At 41.3% G+C, this 11573-nt stretch overlaps 3 protein-coding genes and 1 long non-coding RNA gene across 4 annotated transcripts in view; 2 read left to right on the top strand and 2 right to left on the bottom strand.

The window, feature by feature from the left end:
* Nucleotides 1-564: 564 nt before the first annotated feature.
* Nucleotides 565-4132, bottom strand: LOC147127932 (26S proteasome regulatory subunit 4). The gene is made up of 11 exons (XM_086019276.1): nt 4022-4132; nt 3478-3531; nt 3126-3222; nt 2913-3037; nt 2605-2790; nt 2400-2528; nt 2187-2283; nt 1793-1982; nt 1568-1719; nt 1316-1470; nt 565-895 (listed from the first exon to the last, which is right to left on the bottom strand). Exons 1-11 carry the CDS (start codon nt 4022-4024, stop codon nt 761-763), a joined length of 1323 nt encoding a protein of 440 aa, XP_085875402.1. The 5' UTR covers nt 4025-4132; the 3' UTR covers nt 565-760.
* A 1676-nt stretch (nt 4133-5808) lies between these two features.
* Nucleotides 5809-10051, bottom strand: LOC147127931 (potassium channel, subfamily K, member 13-like). The gene is made up of 2 exons (XM_086019279.1): nt 9173-10051; nt 5809-6365 (listed from the first exon to the last, which is right to left on the bottom strand). Exons 1-2 carry the CDS (start codon nt 9923-9925, stop codon nt 6210-6212), a joined length of 909 nt encoding a protein of 302 aa, XP_085875405.1. The 5' UTR covers nt 9926-10051; the 3' UTR covers nt 5809-6209.
* LOC147127930 (uncharacterized) lies at nt 8201-10150 on the top strand. The gene is made up of 2 exons (XR_015083981.1): nt 8201-8397; nt 9217-10150. It is a non-coding gene; the product is annotated as an uncharacterized LOC147127930 (long non-coding RNA).
* A 1023-nt stretch (nt 10151-11173) lies between these two features.
* Nucleotides 11174-11573, top strand: part of LOC147127929 (forkhead box protein N3-like) — a 119857-nt gene continuing 119457 nt past the window's right edge. Inside the window, exon 1 of the mRNA XM_086019278.1 lies at nt 11174-11230. The gene's annotated coding sequence lies outside the window, so the exon portion shown is untranslated. The remainder of the gene's footprint in view (nt 11231-11573) is intronic.

Genomic DNA, 11573 nt, shown 5'->3' with positions numbered 1-11573 from the left:
TAGATCACAACACAAAAGTACAGTGTCATTAAAACACACATCCATCTGAGCTGTGTTCACTGTGTTCTTTTACTTTTCCATTTTTTAAACGCGCCGCGACGTGTGAAATGCAGTTGAACTGCCGGACTGATTCAATAAGGAAAGTGGTACTTTTCAGATTCTTGAGGCACGGGACCGTTTCTGCGGAGCAGTGATACATGTGGCTCCACATCAACAAGAATTAAATCAGTTGCTGTTCTGTTGCGCTGTGTCAGACGTCAGTTTAGCTGGATTTACTAATCTGTGCTGTAATCATTTAACTGATTAAAATATGATATCTTATTCAAATCGGACTGCTCTTGTATTTTATATTTGCTGACAGCTCTATCAAAATTCAGTTAACCCCCACACCCCTTTTTTTTTTTTTTACATAGCACACTATCGGGACAAGATTGAGTTTTTTTGCATCTGTTGTTCAATTATAACCGCACTGCAGATTAAACTTAAATGTTGCACAGAAATCTAAACATGTATAATGTACAACCATTTTCTTTATTTATATAGTAGATAAAATGAACAAAGGTGTAGAGATATTCACTGTTTTTTTTATTCATATCTGAAACATGGAACCTAAAGAGAGTGGGATAAGCCAGACATGACATGCACAAAATATAACAAAATTCTAATTCAAAATTCTCTCCGAGATGAACAGCTCGGCTGATGCCCCTTATCTTTCACACGGTGACGATGTACGATGGGAAGAAACGGAAAGGTCTGGAGGTTAGAGGTAAAGCCCCTCCGGTGTGCCTTCCTGCTTCTTATACAAGACGTTTTCCTTGGACTTCTTGAAGTCCTCATTGGTGACTTTCATGCGGCGTTCCCGCAGCGCCATGAGGCCTGCCTCTGTGCAGATGGCCTGCAGCACACGAGGAGAGTAGACAAAGACAAAAGCACACAAGCTTAATTATGTTTGCTAAAGCATTTGTTAGAAAATGGAATGCAGTGGAGTGGAAACAAATATTTGAGTTGCCTTTTCTGGGGTTAATTGAAATGGTCACGTGTCATTTCTTAACATGCCACATGAGGGCAGCAGACCTCAGGTTCTCAGCAGGCCAGCGCATCAAATATAATGTTCAGTGCTGCCGGGGGTGTCTTAGTTTTGAATGACAATGTGCGAGGCATTTTAAAAACCAATTTGTTTATTATCGTGGTTTACAGAGGTGTGTCGCATCACAACGAGAGCTGCATGAACTAGAACGACAACAAACATTGGGAAAATTGATTCCTCAATCAAAAGAGAAAATTGTTCTCTGAATGCAGTCTTCATGTATCATACCTTAATGTCTGCTCCCGATAGATCGTCCTTTGCCAGAATGAGATCGTCAAGGGTGACGTCGTCGGCAACTGTCATGCGGCTCGTGTGAATCTGGAAGATTCTCCTTTTGGTCTTCTCGTCAGGCAGGGGAAATTCAATCTTTCGGTCGATTCTCCCTGAGGAGGACAAAAATGAGACAGGAGGTACTGATTAAAAGAAATATCTAATAATAATGAATCAAAATAATTTATTTTCAAGCAGAGTCGTCCTGACCAGGTCTGATGAGGGCAGGATCCAGAGTTTCTATCCGATTGGTGGCCATGATAACTTTGACGTCGCCCCGCGAGTCGAAGCCGTCCAACTGGTTGAGGAGCTCCAGCATGGTTCTCTGGATCTCCCTCTCGCCACCTGAGTTGGAGTCATACCTGCGAGACGCAAACACGTCAAATGGCCGCCGTTCTTTGCCGGGCGCTGCTTGCAACAGCGACCCCTTTGCACCTCTTAGTCCCGATGGCGTCGATCTCGTCGATGAAAACGATGGAGGGCGCGTGTTCTTCTGCCACCCGGAAGAGCTCTCGTACCAGCTTGGGCCCGTCTCCCAGATACTTCTGGATGAGCTCGGAGCCCACCACGCGCAGGAAGGTGGCGGAAGTCTGATTGGCTACGGCCTTGGCCAGCAGCGTCTTACCTGGTGAGCAAAGATGACATATTAGACATATGATGTAATATAGATAAGCGGTCACAGATGACAAGAATGCATCACACCAAACATCTGCTTATAGGTGATTTTATGAATAGTAAACTGAACGTACAGGGGACCACTGTACTGGTGTTCATTGATAATCATTGTTTCTTCTTCTCTCCAGATACTGTATATACTATAAATGCTCACCCGTGCCAGGTGGTCCATACAGGATGACACCTTTGGGGGGCTTTATACCCATTTCTTCATAATACTCTGGATGTGTGAGAGGCAGCTCCACTGACTCCTGCGTTTAAAACAAATGAACGAACCCTTTGTTACCGATTTGTTCGTGAGTCGAGGTTCAACTGTAGATCATTTTTAATTCTAACCTCTGCTAGTCATTTTTTTTTTTTTTTTTACCTTGATCTCCTGGATCTGATTGTCCAGTCCCCCAATGTCAGCGTATGTTTCTTGAGGAGCTTTCTCCACTTTCATTACAGTAACCAAAGGATCAGTGTCATCCATCAGCACCCCAATCACAGCATGAACCTAAAGAGTAAACGAGATGAATACCACCCTTTTTTTTTTCCCCTTAAAATTGATCATGCCAATAAATGATAATTGCCTTATGGTTCAGCAGGACGGAGCAGCCTGGCTCCAGCAGATCTTTATCCACAAAGGACAAGATGCTGACATAATGCTCTGATCCAACTGAGGTGGACACAATAGCATGGTTGTCATCAATGATTTCTTCCAAAGTGCCCACAGACATGGGGGTCCCTCGCAGGTCATCGACCTTGGACCTCTCCTCCTGTGACGCAAAGAGAATAATGATTCCACTCTACGAGCTGTAGTTTGTCTCAGAAACAGAGCACGAGACTGCTCATACTAAAGAATTCCGATTTGTCCGATATGTTCACATGGAAGACTGACCTCTTGTTTTTCTTCCAGGGGTTTCATTTGTTCTTGGTTTCTGATGAACTCCTCCTCCATGAGGAGGTAGTCCTTGATCCGCTCCTGCTTTAGTAGCTTCAGGCGGCACTGAGTGTGAGGGGTGACTGAAAACATCCGTTAAAATAATTTCATTAACATCAGTTGCTTTAAAGAGATTGGCAAATTCTTCATGCACTCGTTTTGCATACTTACCCAATGGCAGTTTACTGGCAGCATCTGGTCCTTTTGTCTTCTTCTTTTTCTTACCAACTCTGGTGGGAATCGGGGGCTCGTATTTCTTTTTCTTATCCTGGAAAAAGCGCAACTCTATTAATAATCACGCACCATAATCAAAACTTTTGAAACAAACAGATTTAAATGGGGCCAAACATTGTTGCAAATTAAATCTCACAGGTAACCATGATGCGATAGGGGAAAACAAAATAAAGTAAATCAACAGCATGACCTAAAACATGCGAGATCATGCAGTTTGGGATTGATTAAAAAAAAAAAAAAACATAATAAACGGGTTAGCATTAGCAAATACGTGCTATGCCACTCTTACCTTGTCATCCTTCTTGCCTCCCCCTGGTCCGTGACCGCCGCTCTGGCTTTGACCCTTGAATAGTCACACATTGGTTAATATAAGTCTCAATCATACAAAAACAAAAAGATAATACATATTCCAATAACTTAAAAAAGTCGTGCGACTGTTAAGTTCAGCTCGCACGACTCTCATATTAGCTCCGTTAGCCAAGATAAATGCATACGGACTGAAGAAGAAAACACTTTTACAAGGCAGCCCGCTCGCGCATAGGATTTCAAGTTACTATTTTACACGAGAAGTCTTTAAATGACTGTTGCAGAACCGACATCACTGACAACGAGATGACAGCAAAGCAAAAGCTAACGCGAAATAGCCATCGGCTAAAGGCTGAAGCAGTCGTAGAACGTGGTGCTTTTTGTGAAAATAAACACAAGCCATTGAATGACAACAATACATTAAATACAACTGTATGAAGTTTTGCGATTTCCCCGACAAAAATGTCTTAAAATTTTACTGTATGATAAACCTTTCGGGGCGTAGTGAAAATTGCTTGCTCACTTACCATTGTTTTCTGTCGCTTAGGATGACGTCACAGAGTACAGCACACCGCTTGCTTCAACCCGTCGCTCGTCATATCACGCCCGGCGCACTACCGCCACCCTGTGTTTGGAGTGTGATAATTTTTAATCCTACAGTATTGTGCCCATGTTGTGTATATTTAACCATTAATTAGAAAAAAAAAAAAAAAAACAGACCGTCAAATGTCCACTGGCAATTCTGTTTGTATTTGCTTTGAATTTCCGAATGTTTTAAATTCTTCTGTTTTATTTGAAATTATACATTATATAATATAAAATTCAGTACATCTATAAACAATATACATACACACACAACGCACTGTACACACACAATCGCACGTACGTTCGTACGGACGCGCACGCGCGCGCACACACAATGCGCACACACGCACAGTTCTCTTACAAGGAACTGAACAGCAAAATTCGCAAAATAAATAAATGATTACTAGTAATAATAATAATAATAATAATAAATGGTAATTAGAAAAACACGTGAATTTTGACATCAGCTCCTTGTTAGAACAGGAAGTTGTGCAAAAAGTGCGCAAACAAGGAACAATTTAAAGAATTCAAGAATTAGTTTAAAGAACGTCCAATTAGGTTAACATAAGTTAAAGTTCATTGTGAAATTTCACTCAGAAGCTGAATAAATTCCTAAATTTGAGGAAGTAGTGTATACTTTCTACAATAGGTTTTGTTATTAATACATGTTGCAAATACTGACTCCTTAGCTCCTTATCTGCCTTGACAATTGACTCTCACTTTAATTTCCAAGCATACTATTTTTGTTTATTTTTTTATGCTTTTGGATGAGTCCTTGCCCGTTTTTAATAATGTTCCTTTTCATTTTACCCATTGATTATTGCGCCTCCCGCACTCTGCATGTTGTAATGCAATTTGTTTTCACAATAAGACACATCCCCAGGCTCTATTTCATTTGTTCAATAGGGATGATAATTCAATAAGTATGTGCCCACAATAATAGTCCACCCCCACTACCCTAATTATCTCAGTAATGATCTTAATATGCTGGGCTTCGATTGTTTCTTCAGCTGATCACCCGTCCATGTAATTATGGCTGCGCAGCCACGGATGTTTTGACTTTTGTTTTTTAAATTCAGTTAGTTTTAATTTTATAACAAACTTTTTTTTTAGAGCTTTGTCTAGTTAAATTTGATAGTTTTTTTTTTTTTTTATAATTTCAAAAAAGATTCATTTCAGTTTATTTATTTTTATTAGTTTTAGTATTTGTTTTAGTTGGTATTTTTTTATATGGTGTATCGAGTGCAGGACAAAAAACAATTACACTACAATTTTCAAACAACTGTTTGACCTTCCTTCTTCTGTCGCGATGGATGTACAGCAACACCGAAACAAATATGTTAAAATGAACCCGGAAAGCTCATTTTATGAAATTAACTGACAAAGATGAAAACAAAGGACATTCGATATATTTAGAGCTAGTTTTATAAATGCGAGATGTGGTTTCAGTTAGTTTTGATTTTTTTTAAAGCATTTTCATTTTATTTATTTTATTTTCATTAATAATGTGCTTTTTAAAATTGTATTCATGTCATTAGTTGTCATTAACTATAACAACCTTGGCACACACACACACACATTGAGTTGAGCTAAAATTGGATCATGAGAGCCAAAGCATTGACTAATGGTGAGACTAGTTATTTACATTACTGGATATTTTCTGGTGTATTATGTTCCATTACAGTATATTCACCATGACGCCTTGATTTTCGTAAATAAAAGACAGAACCCAGCAAAAAAAGCCACTTTATTGAAGCCATTTTTCTCCCATTGTTGGGATATGTGTATACAGCAATGGGTATGAGATACCGTACTATAAAGTACTTAAGCGCAGAGGAAGTCAGCTATAGTCACCTATGGCAAATAAGACTTTTAAAGCTTAAATGCAAGGTAGCAAAGCGGGCTTCTATATCACCATGGAAACTGAATTCCCCAAGGGAGGAACGTCGCAACACATTCAACCTGGCCCACATTCCAGCAAACCATCATGCATCATTCATATTGAGTCTACACATTTTCATGGGAAATACACAGTATTCAAATCTCCAAGGAGGTCTTTGTTGATTTTTTTTTTTTTTTCCTCTCCACGCTCATGTTTTTTGTATCCACCAGATCTACTTTACTTTCTCCCTATCTGTCCACGCTTGTCTCCGCCAGCCGGTTGTTCATGATGCCGAGGGCCCCCACTCCTCCAGAGAAGCCGTTGTGATGTGAAGCGGAACCGGGCTGGCACGGGTGTCCGATCGCCATCTCGGAAAGCTGCTTCTGCATGATTGCCAAGTTGACCTGCAGCGGACATGAAAAGAAATCGGATGAGAACGAGACACTAATGGAATGTGTTGGCAGCAGTTCTTTCGCTGAATCCACATTTGTTATATGCCTGCTTTAATTGAAGTGAAGAAAGATCACAACAAAGTGTGGCTGACAGGTATAAAAGCAACACTCGACTTCTCTCCCACTCATGCACACCAACTCTTCTTCTTTTTTGAACCTCACAGGACGAAGCGTAGAATACAGCGAATCTGTTTGGCGCATCTTTTGAGCCCAACGGCACTGGCAGCCCCCACATACTCACTCGCAGAGGACCAATTGGACCATATTGTTGCTAGGTTACCAGAAGCACTCTCCTTTACTCTGTGTATCAAATCTTGGTAGGTTACTTTAGGTTAGTTAAAAACCTTGTCTCCAATGGCAGATTTCTGATGTTAAATGACCAATATGGGAATTGCCGACTTGACTAGACACCTACTTGATGAATGAATGTTGCACTGAAGCTTGATTTGAAGAAAATGAATCAAAATCGCAATATATGTCCCAACCCAAAAGTTTTCTTTATAGAATGTGTTCTATGCAAACCCACTAGTCGAAACACGTTGATATTTTTTTGCCCTTCCTACATTTGTGGAGTTTACATGTTCATCCTGTGCTTGCGTGGGTTTTTTCCATTTATATTTCAGCCGCCTCCCACATTCTAAAAACACGAATGTTAGGTTCGTTGTCGCCAAACCTCCAAAACAAGCACTCTGTATTTCCAGGCAGTCTGCGGTAACAATTTGTTGGTGTTATACAACACATGACATTATTTTGTTCCTCGTGTTGTCACACGGGCGTATTATTCAAATGATTCGGATGAAAATGAATCCATATTTTCTCTTCCAGTTTAAAGCATAATCAGGAGACTGATTGGGCAGCCAGCGGTGTGCATAACGTGTTCCTCTTGTCTGAGAAGTAGTATCACTTATGTAAATATCAAGGCAGATGGCACCACTGAGTGCCTGGAAGAGTTTCTCAAGAGGTCATCACAGTGGGGAGGGACCGCCGTTCTTCAGAGAAATGTCAGAACAATAAATTTGTATAGTATGTAAAAATATATTTGTAAATATTTTTATGTGCCCGAAATGGACGATGTTTGAAGTGGAAGTCAAGCCAAACATATTTTCTTCAAGAATATGTTCCCAGCAGGCCCACTAGTTGAAACACGGCATTCTAATTAATTTTGCGTTTGTGGAATATAAATTAAGCAGCAAAATGCACCCACTTTTAGCCATCTCCGGGGGCGTCCATTTTGTTTTCTGTCGACTGAAAATGACATCACAATTGCTCATAACGACCAATCACGGCTGACCTGTTTTCTGAATGTGAGCCGTGATTGGTCGTTATGAGCAATTATGATGTCATTTTCAGTCGACAGAAAACAAAATGGCCGCCCCCGGAGATGGCTAAAAAAGAGTGGATTAACATTTATTCCGCAAACGCAATATTTATCAGAATGCCCTTTTTCAACTTGCGGGCTTGCATAGAACAAGGTTTTTACAGTGGATGTTATGGTGGGTCTATTTCATACAATGTACTAGCTGAGCCACACTTGACACCTAAAGTCCACCTAAAACAAATGTGATACAATAAACTAACTATGCAATCATTCCTTGCCAGTTATTCAGGACTTAGAAAATCCAAAAAATACTTCCATCCTTTGATTTTAAGAAGCATTTTTTTTCCCTCATCAGGGTCACAGCTGGAGCCGATCCCAGCTGACTTTGGGTAAATCCTGTTTAGCCAAGCTTAAAAATCCCCAATTTATTGCCCCAATATTTTTCCCCCTCCACACTCCCACCAGTACCTGAACGCACCTTGACACAATTATCCAATAAGCTGCCTTGGCTTCACTCTCTTCAGTTGATTGGGTAAGAGCCTGAGCAGCAGCAGTTGCAGGTGTGCAAGTGACTCATTACCTGGTACTTAAATTGCTCTTTTACAACCTGATTGTTTTGTGCTGGAGACTTGTTTAAGCGCGCTTTTCCCAAAAACTACTGAACTGGTGAGTTTGTTGTTAGCCACAATGCTATCTTATACTAATGTGTGCTCCCATGATACTGTTTGTCTATAGATTGGATTTCTTTATGTATTTCATTATGCCTTTCATGCTAGGTTTAGCTAATGTTAGCATGCTAATGTTAGCATGCTAAAATCTCTCAAAACATTATGTGTTGATGTTATTGATGTGAATTTTGCGATTACTTATGTTAGCTTAAGATTGAAATTTTGATGCGTTTGTTTGATTCCTGTGGGCCAAGTGCCGTTCTTTTGGACACCAAGAGGATGAGGTATGAATGAAGGCCAGGGACCTCTGTCAGTCAATTTTTTTGTGAGCCCATGGTCTGGTAGGAGACTCTTTAGCCTGTTTCCTCCTTCTCCCACCTGCCACAATTCAAACTCTCTCTCTAGACAGTTGCACATTTAAACATCATCCGAGTAAATCCATAAACCAAAGGACATCCATGTTTTTAGGAGCTTATTGGCCACGAACTCTTGGGTTGGGAGAATGCCTATTTTGTTTGGAAGCGATTTGCTGTATTTTGGGGTCTTTGACTGTGTGCGCATTTAATCTGTCGAACCGGTCTCAACTGCAGTTTGGTTGCCTGCCAATTCCAGGCCACTGCATTCGCACTCACATTTGTAGCTGTGGACACTTTAGTTTAGTTTAACACAGATGCGGTTAAACTCAAATTTTGACTGTTTTCTCATGAACAAAGTCAAATCAAACGACTCTGGGATAGGAGTGACAAGATTACTTTATATACAGATGGTCTGACCTTATTTGCTGCCAGAAAGTCTCTCATAGAGATCATCTCTCCAGACATCCTGCGCCCGACGTCAGTCTCGCTCTCATTGACGGCATCTGTCTCTATGGAAGGCTCGCTGCGGGCTTGCAAGTTGCCCGGGACCACCACGTTCCGACGGGGGTGCCGGCGTGGCCGGTGCCCCTTTCTGGAGTAACAACCTCGGCAGGGGGCTTGAAGTCTCCTCAGCAGCCAGTTGAGGACCTGCTTGATGACAATGGAGATGACGTTGAAGAGGGAGTAGATGCAGCAGACGCCCGTCAGGATGAACAGGAAGTTTCCCAGCTGGTACGCTGCCGTGGCGTTGCCCTCGTAGACGAGCCGCTGACTGCTCACCATATCTCCAAAGCCAATGGTGCTGAAGGCCACGAAGCAGAAGTAGAGCGAGTCCATGTAGCCCCACCCCTCGGCTGCGGAGTACATGAGCGAGGCGCAGCAAGACACCAAAATGGCCGCTGCTCCGAGGATGGACAGGACGCAGTAGACTGAAGGCTTCCAGCCGGCAAGATCCTCCCCTTTCCCGCTTGACCTTGCGCGGGGCCCCCGACCGTTTTGGGGGCCCACCTCCCCCTTGTGGCGGTGCTCATGGCAGGACTTGAGGACGATGGCGATAACGGTGATGACCCGCTCCAGGAAGAGGTTGAAGAAGAGGATGGTGGCTGCGCATCCGAGAAGGCCGTAGAACATCAGGAAGACCTTGCCTCCAATTGTGGCAGGTGTGGTCATCCCAAAGCCTTGGACACACAAAACACCATCTTAAAAATCTCAACAGAGAATACCATACTCCAAGGAGGTCAAATTCAGCCATTATTGAAGTGTGCCATGCCTTTCAAAATGAGACAATTGCTGACTCGGCACAATGATTCTTAAACTGTTCATTTTTTTTATCTCTACATGCTGTTTTATTTAAAAAAAAATAAATAAATAAATATCTGTTTCCTTGCCACATGATCTCTTGGTGAACCAACTATCTATGCACGCTCTTGGTCTTAATTTGTATTGGTTCTGAGGATGTTAAAATGACAGGCACATGTGTTTTAGATTGCACTAGCATTAAATCATAAGAGGCCAAAAATGGTTCACGTGGAAGAATCTTTTGCGACGAATCAGTGATTTTTGATTATCACTCAATCAATATGGTGCTCATGTAAGCCTTCACCTCTGGGATCTTCTAATGCGGGTGTCAAACTTGTGACCCGCAGGTCACATCTGGCTGAGATGCAATTTCAATCAGTCTACAGTGTCCATTAGACGGAAGCATGGAGCCCACATGCATATCATGATACTTTCACATGAAAGAGTAACTGAAAATGACATCAGTTTCTCAGGGCTCGGCTAACAACCAATCATGTCTCGGCTTCTGAAAACAGGTGAGCCGTGATTGGTCCTTACCTGAGTAACTGTGATGTCATTTTCAGTTGGCAAAATAGCCGCCCCCACAGATAGCACGAAACAGGTGGATTTTTGCCGCTTAACTCATATTCCACAAAAGCAATTGTAATCAGAATGTCGTGTTTAGACTAGTGAAAGCGCATAGAATATATTATTGCAAACGTTTATAATTAAAAATGGCACTAAAGGCCAAAACGCGCATATATTACAGAAGGTGAAAGAGTTCAAGCACTATCTTGTATTACAAAAACAGACTTTTTTTTTTTTTTTACTACAGCAAAATCACAAGGTGACTGCGGCCAAGTCCTGAAGAGCTGAATAATAAAAGTGCATTATGTCTTGTGTCCAGACAAAAAAACGGGTGTTTGCAAATGCAAATGTGAGAAGAAATATGGTTGATGATCAGGTGCACAAAATGGCCGCTGATTTAATTACAATGATTAAAGGTGGAAAGTCTTAATTGCTTACTCCCTTGCTGTAAACGTGAGAATTGACACAACTGACCCTGCACAGCTGGCTGGTCATCTTCATCTGTGCAGTGCACTCCAATTTGTTCATTACTGAGGAAATATAGGACATTAAATCGATGCACAGGTCACTTGGAAAGGATATTTCTGAAAAGTGTATTGAGTGGTTCAGGTATTACAATTTTTCAATGTATATATCTATTCTACAAGGAAATATGATCCTTTCCACATATTAGCAGTGTCTGTCAGAAAACCTCATATGGACTTTTTATTCACAAATCGATACTAATGGTCCGTCCCCACTTCATGTGTAATTTTTATGCAATTTTAGCCAATTGAAAGCGGTGAAAATGGCAAACCTACAAATACACTCTTTAACGTAACTTATGTTTGATGAGTGTATTTTTGTTTTTGCAGAAGTGTGGCAAAACTACTTCAGCTTCCTCGGTCTGAGGAAGATGTGTGGCGTAAATGTCGCCTTTATTTAACGTCTCATTGTGTGGTTTTTTTTTTTT

Source organism: Filicampus tigris, chromosome 20 (genome assembly GCF_054856515.1).
Source record: "Filicampus tigris isolate MCC_2025a chromosome 20, RoL_Ftig_1.0, whole genome shotgun sequence".
In the NCBI taxonomy this organism is placed as follows: Eukaryota; Metazoa; Chordata; class Actinopteri; order Syngnathiformes; family Syngnathidae; genus Filicampus; species Filicampus tigris.
This window is presented reverse-complemented; position numbering and strand designations above follow the sequence as displayed.

Excerpts from the sequence above, each read along its gene's own strand:
- LOC147127932 (XM_086019276.1), bottom strand. Across the intron at positions 2,529-2,604 it reads CCGTCCTGCTGAACCATAAG|GTTCATGCTGTGATTGGGGT; the intron begins GCAATTATCATT and ends TTTACTCTTTAG. Across the intron at positions 1,983-2,186 it reads GTATGGACCACCTGGCACGG|GTAAGACGCTGCTGGCCAAG; the intron begins GTGAGCATTTAT and ends TTTGCTCACCAG.
- LOC147127931 (XM_086019279.1), bottom strand. The coding sequence starts at position 9,925 with ATGACCACACCTGCCACAATTGGAGGCAAGGTCTTCCTGATGTTCTAC. Across the intron at positions 6,366-9,172 it reads ACTTTCTGGCAGCAAATAAG|GTCAACTTGGCAATCATGCA; the intron begins GTCAGACCATCT and ends TGTCCGCTGCAG.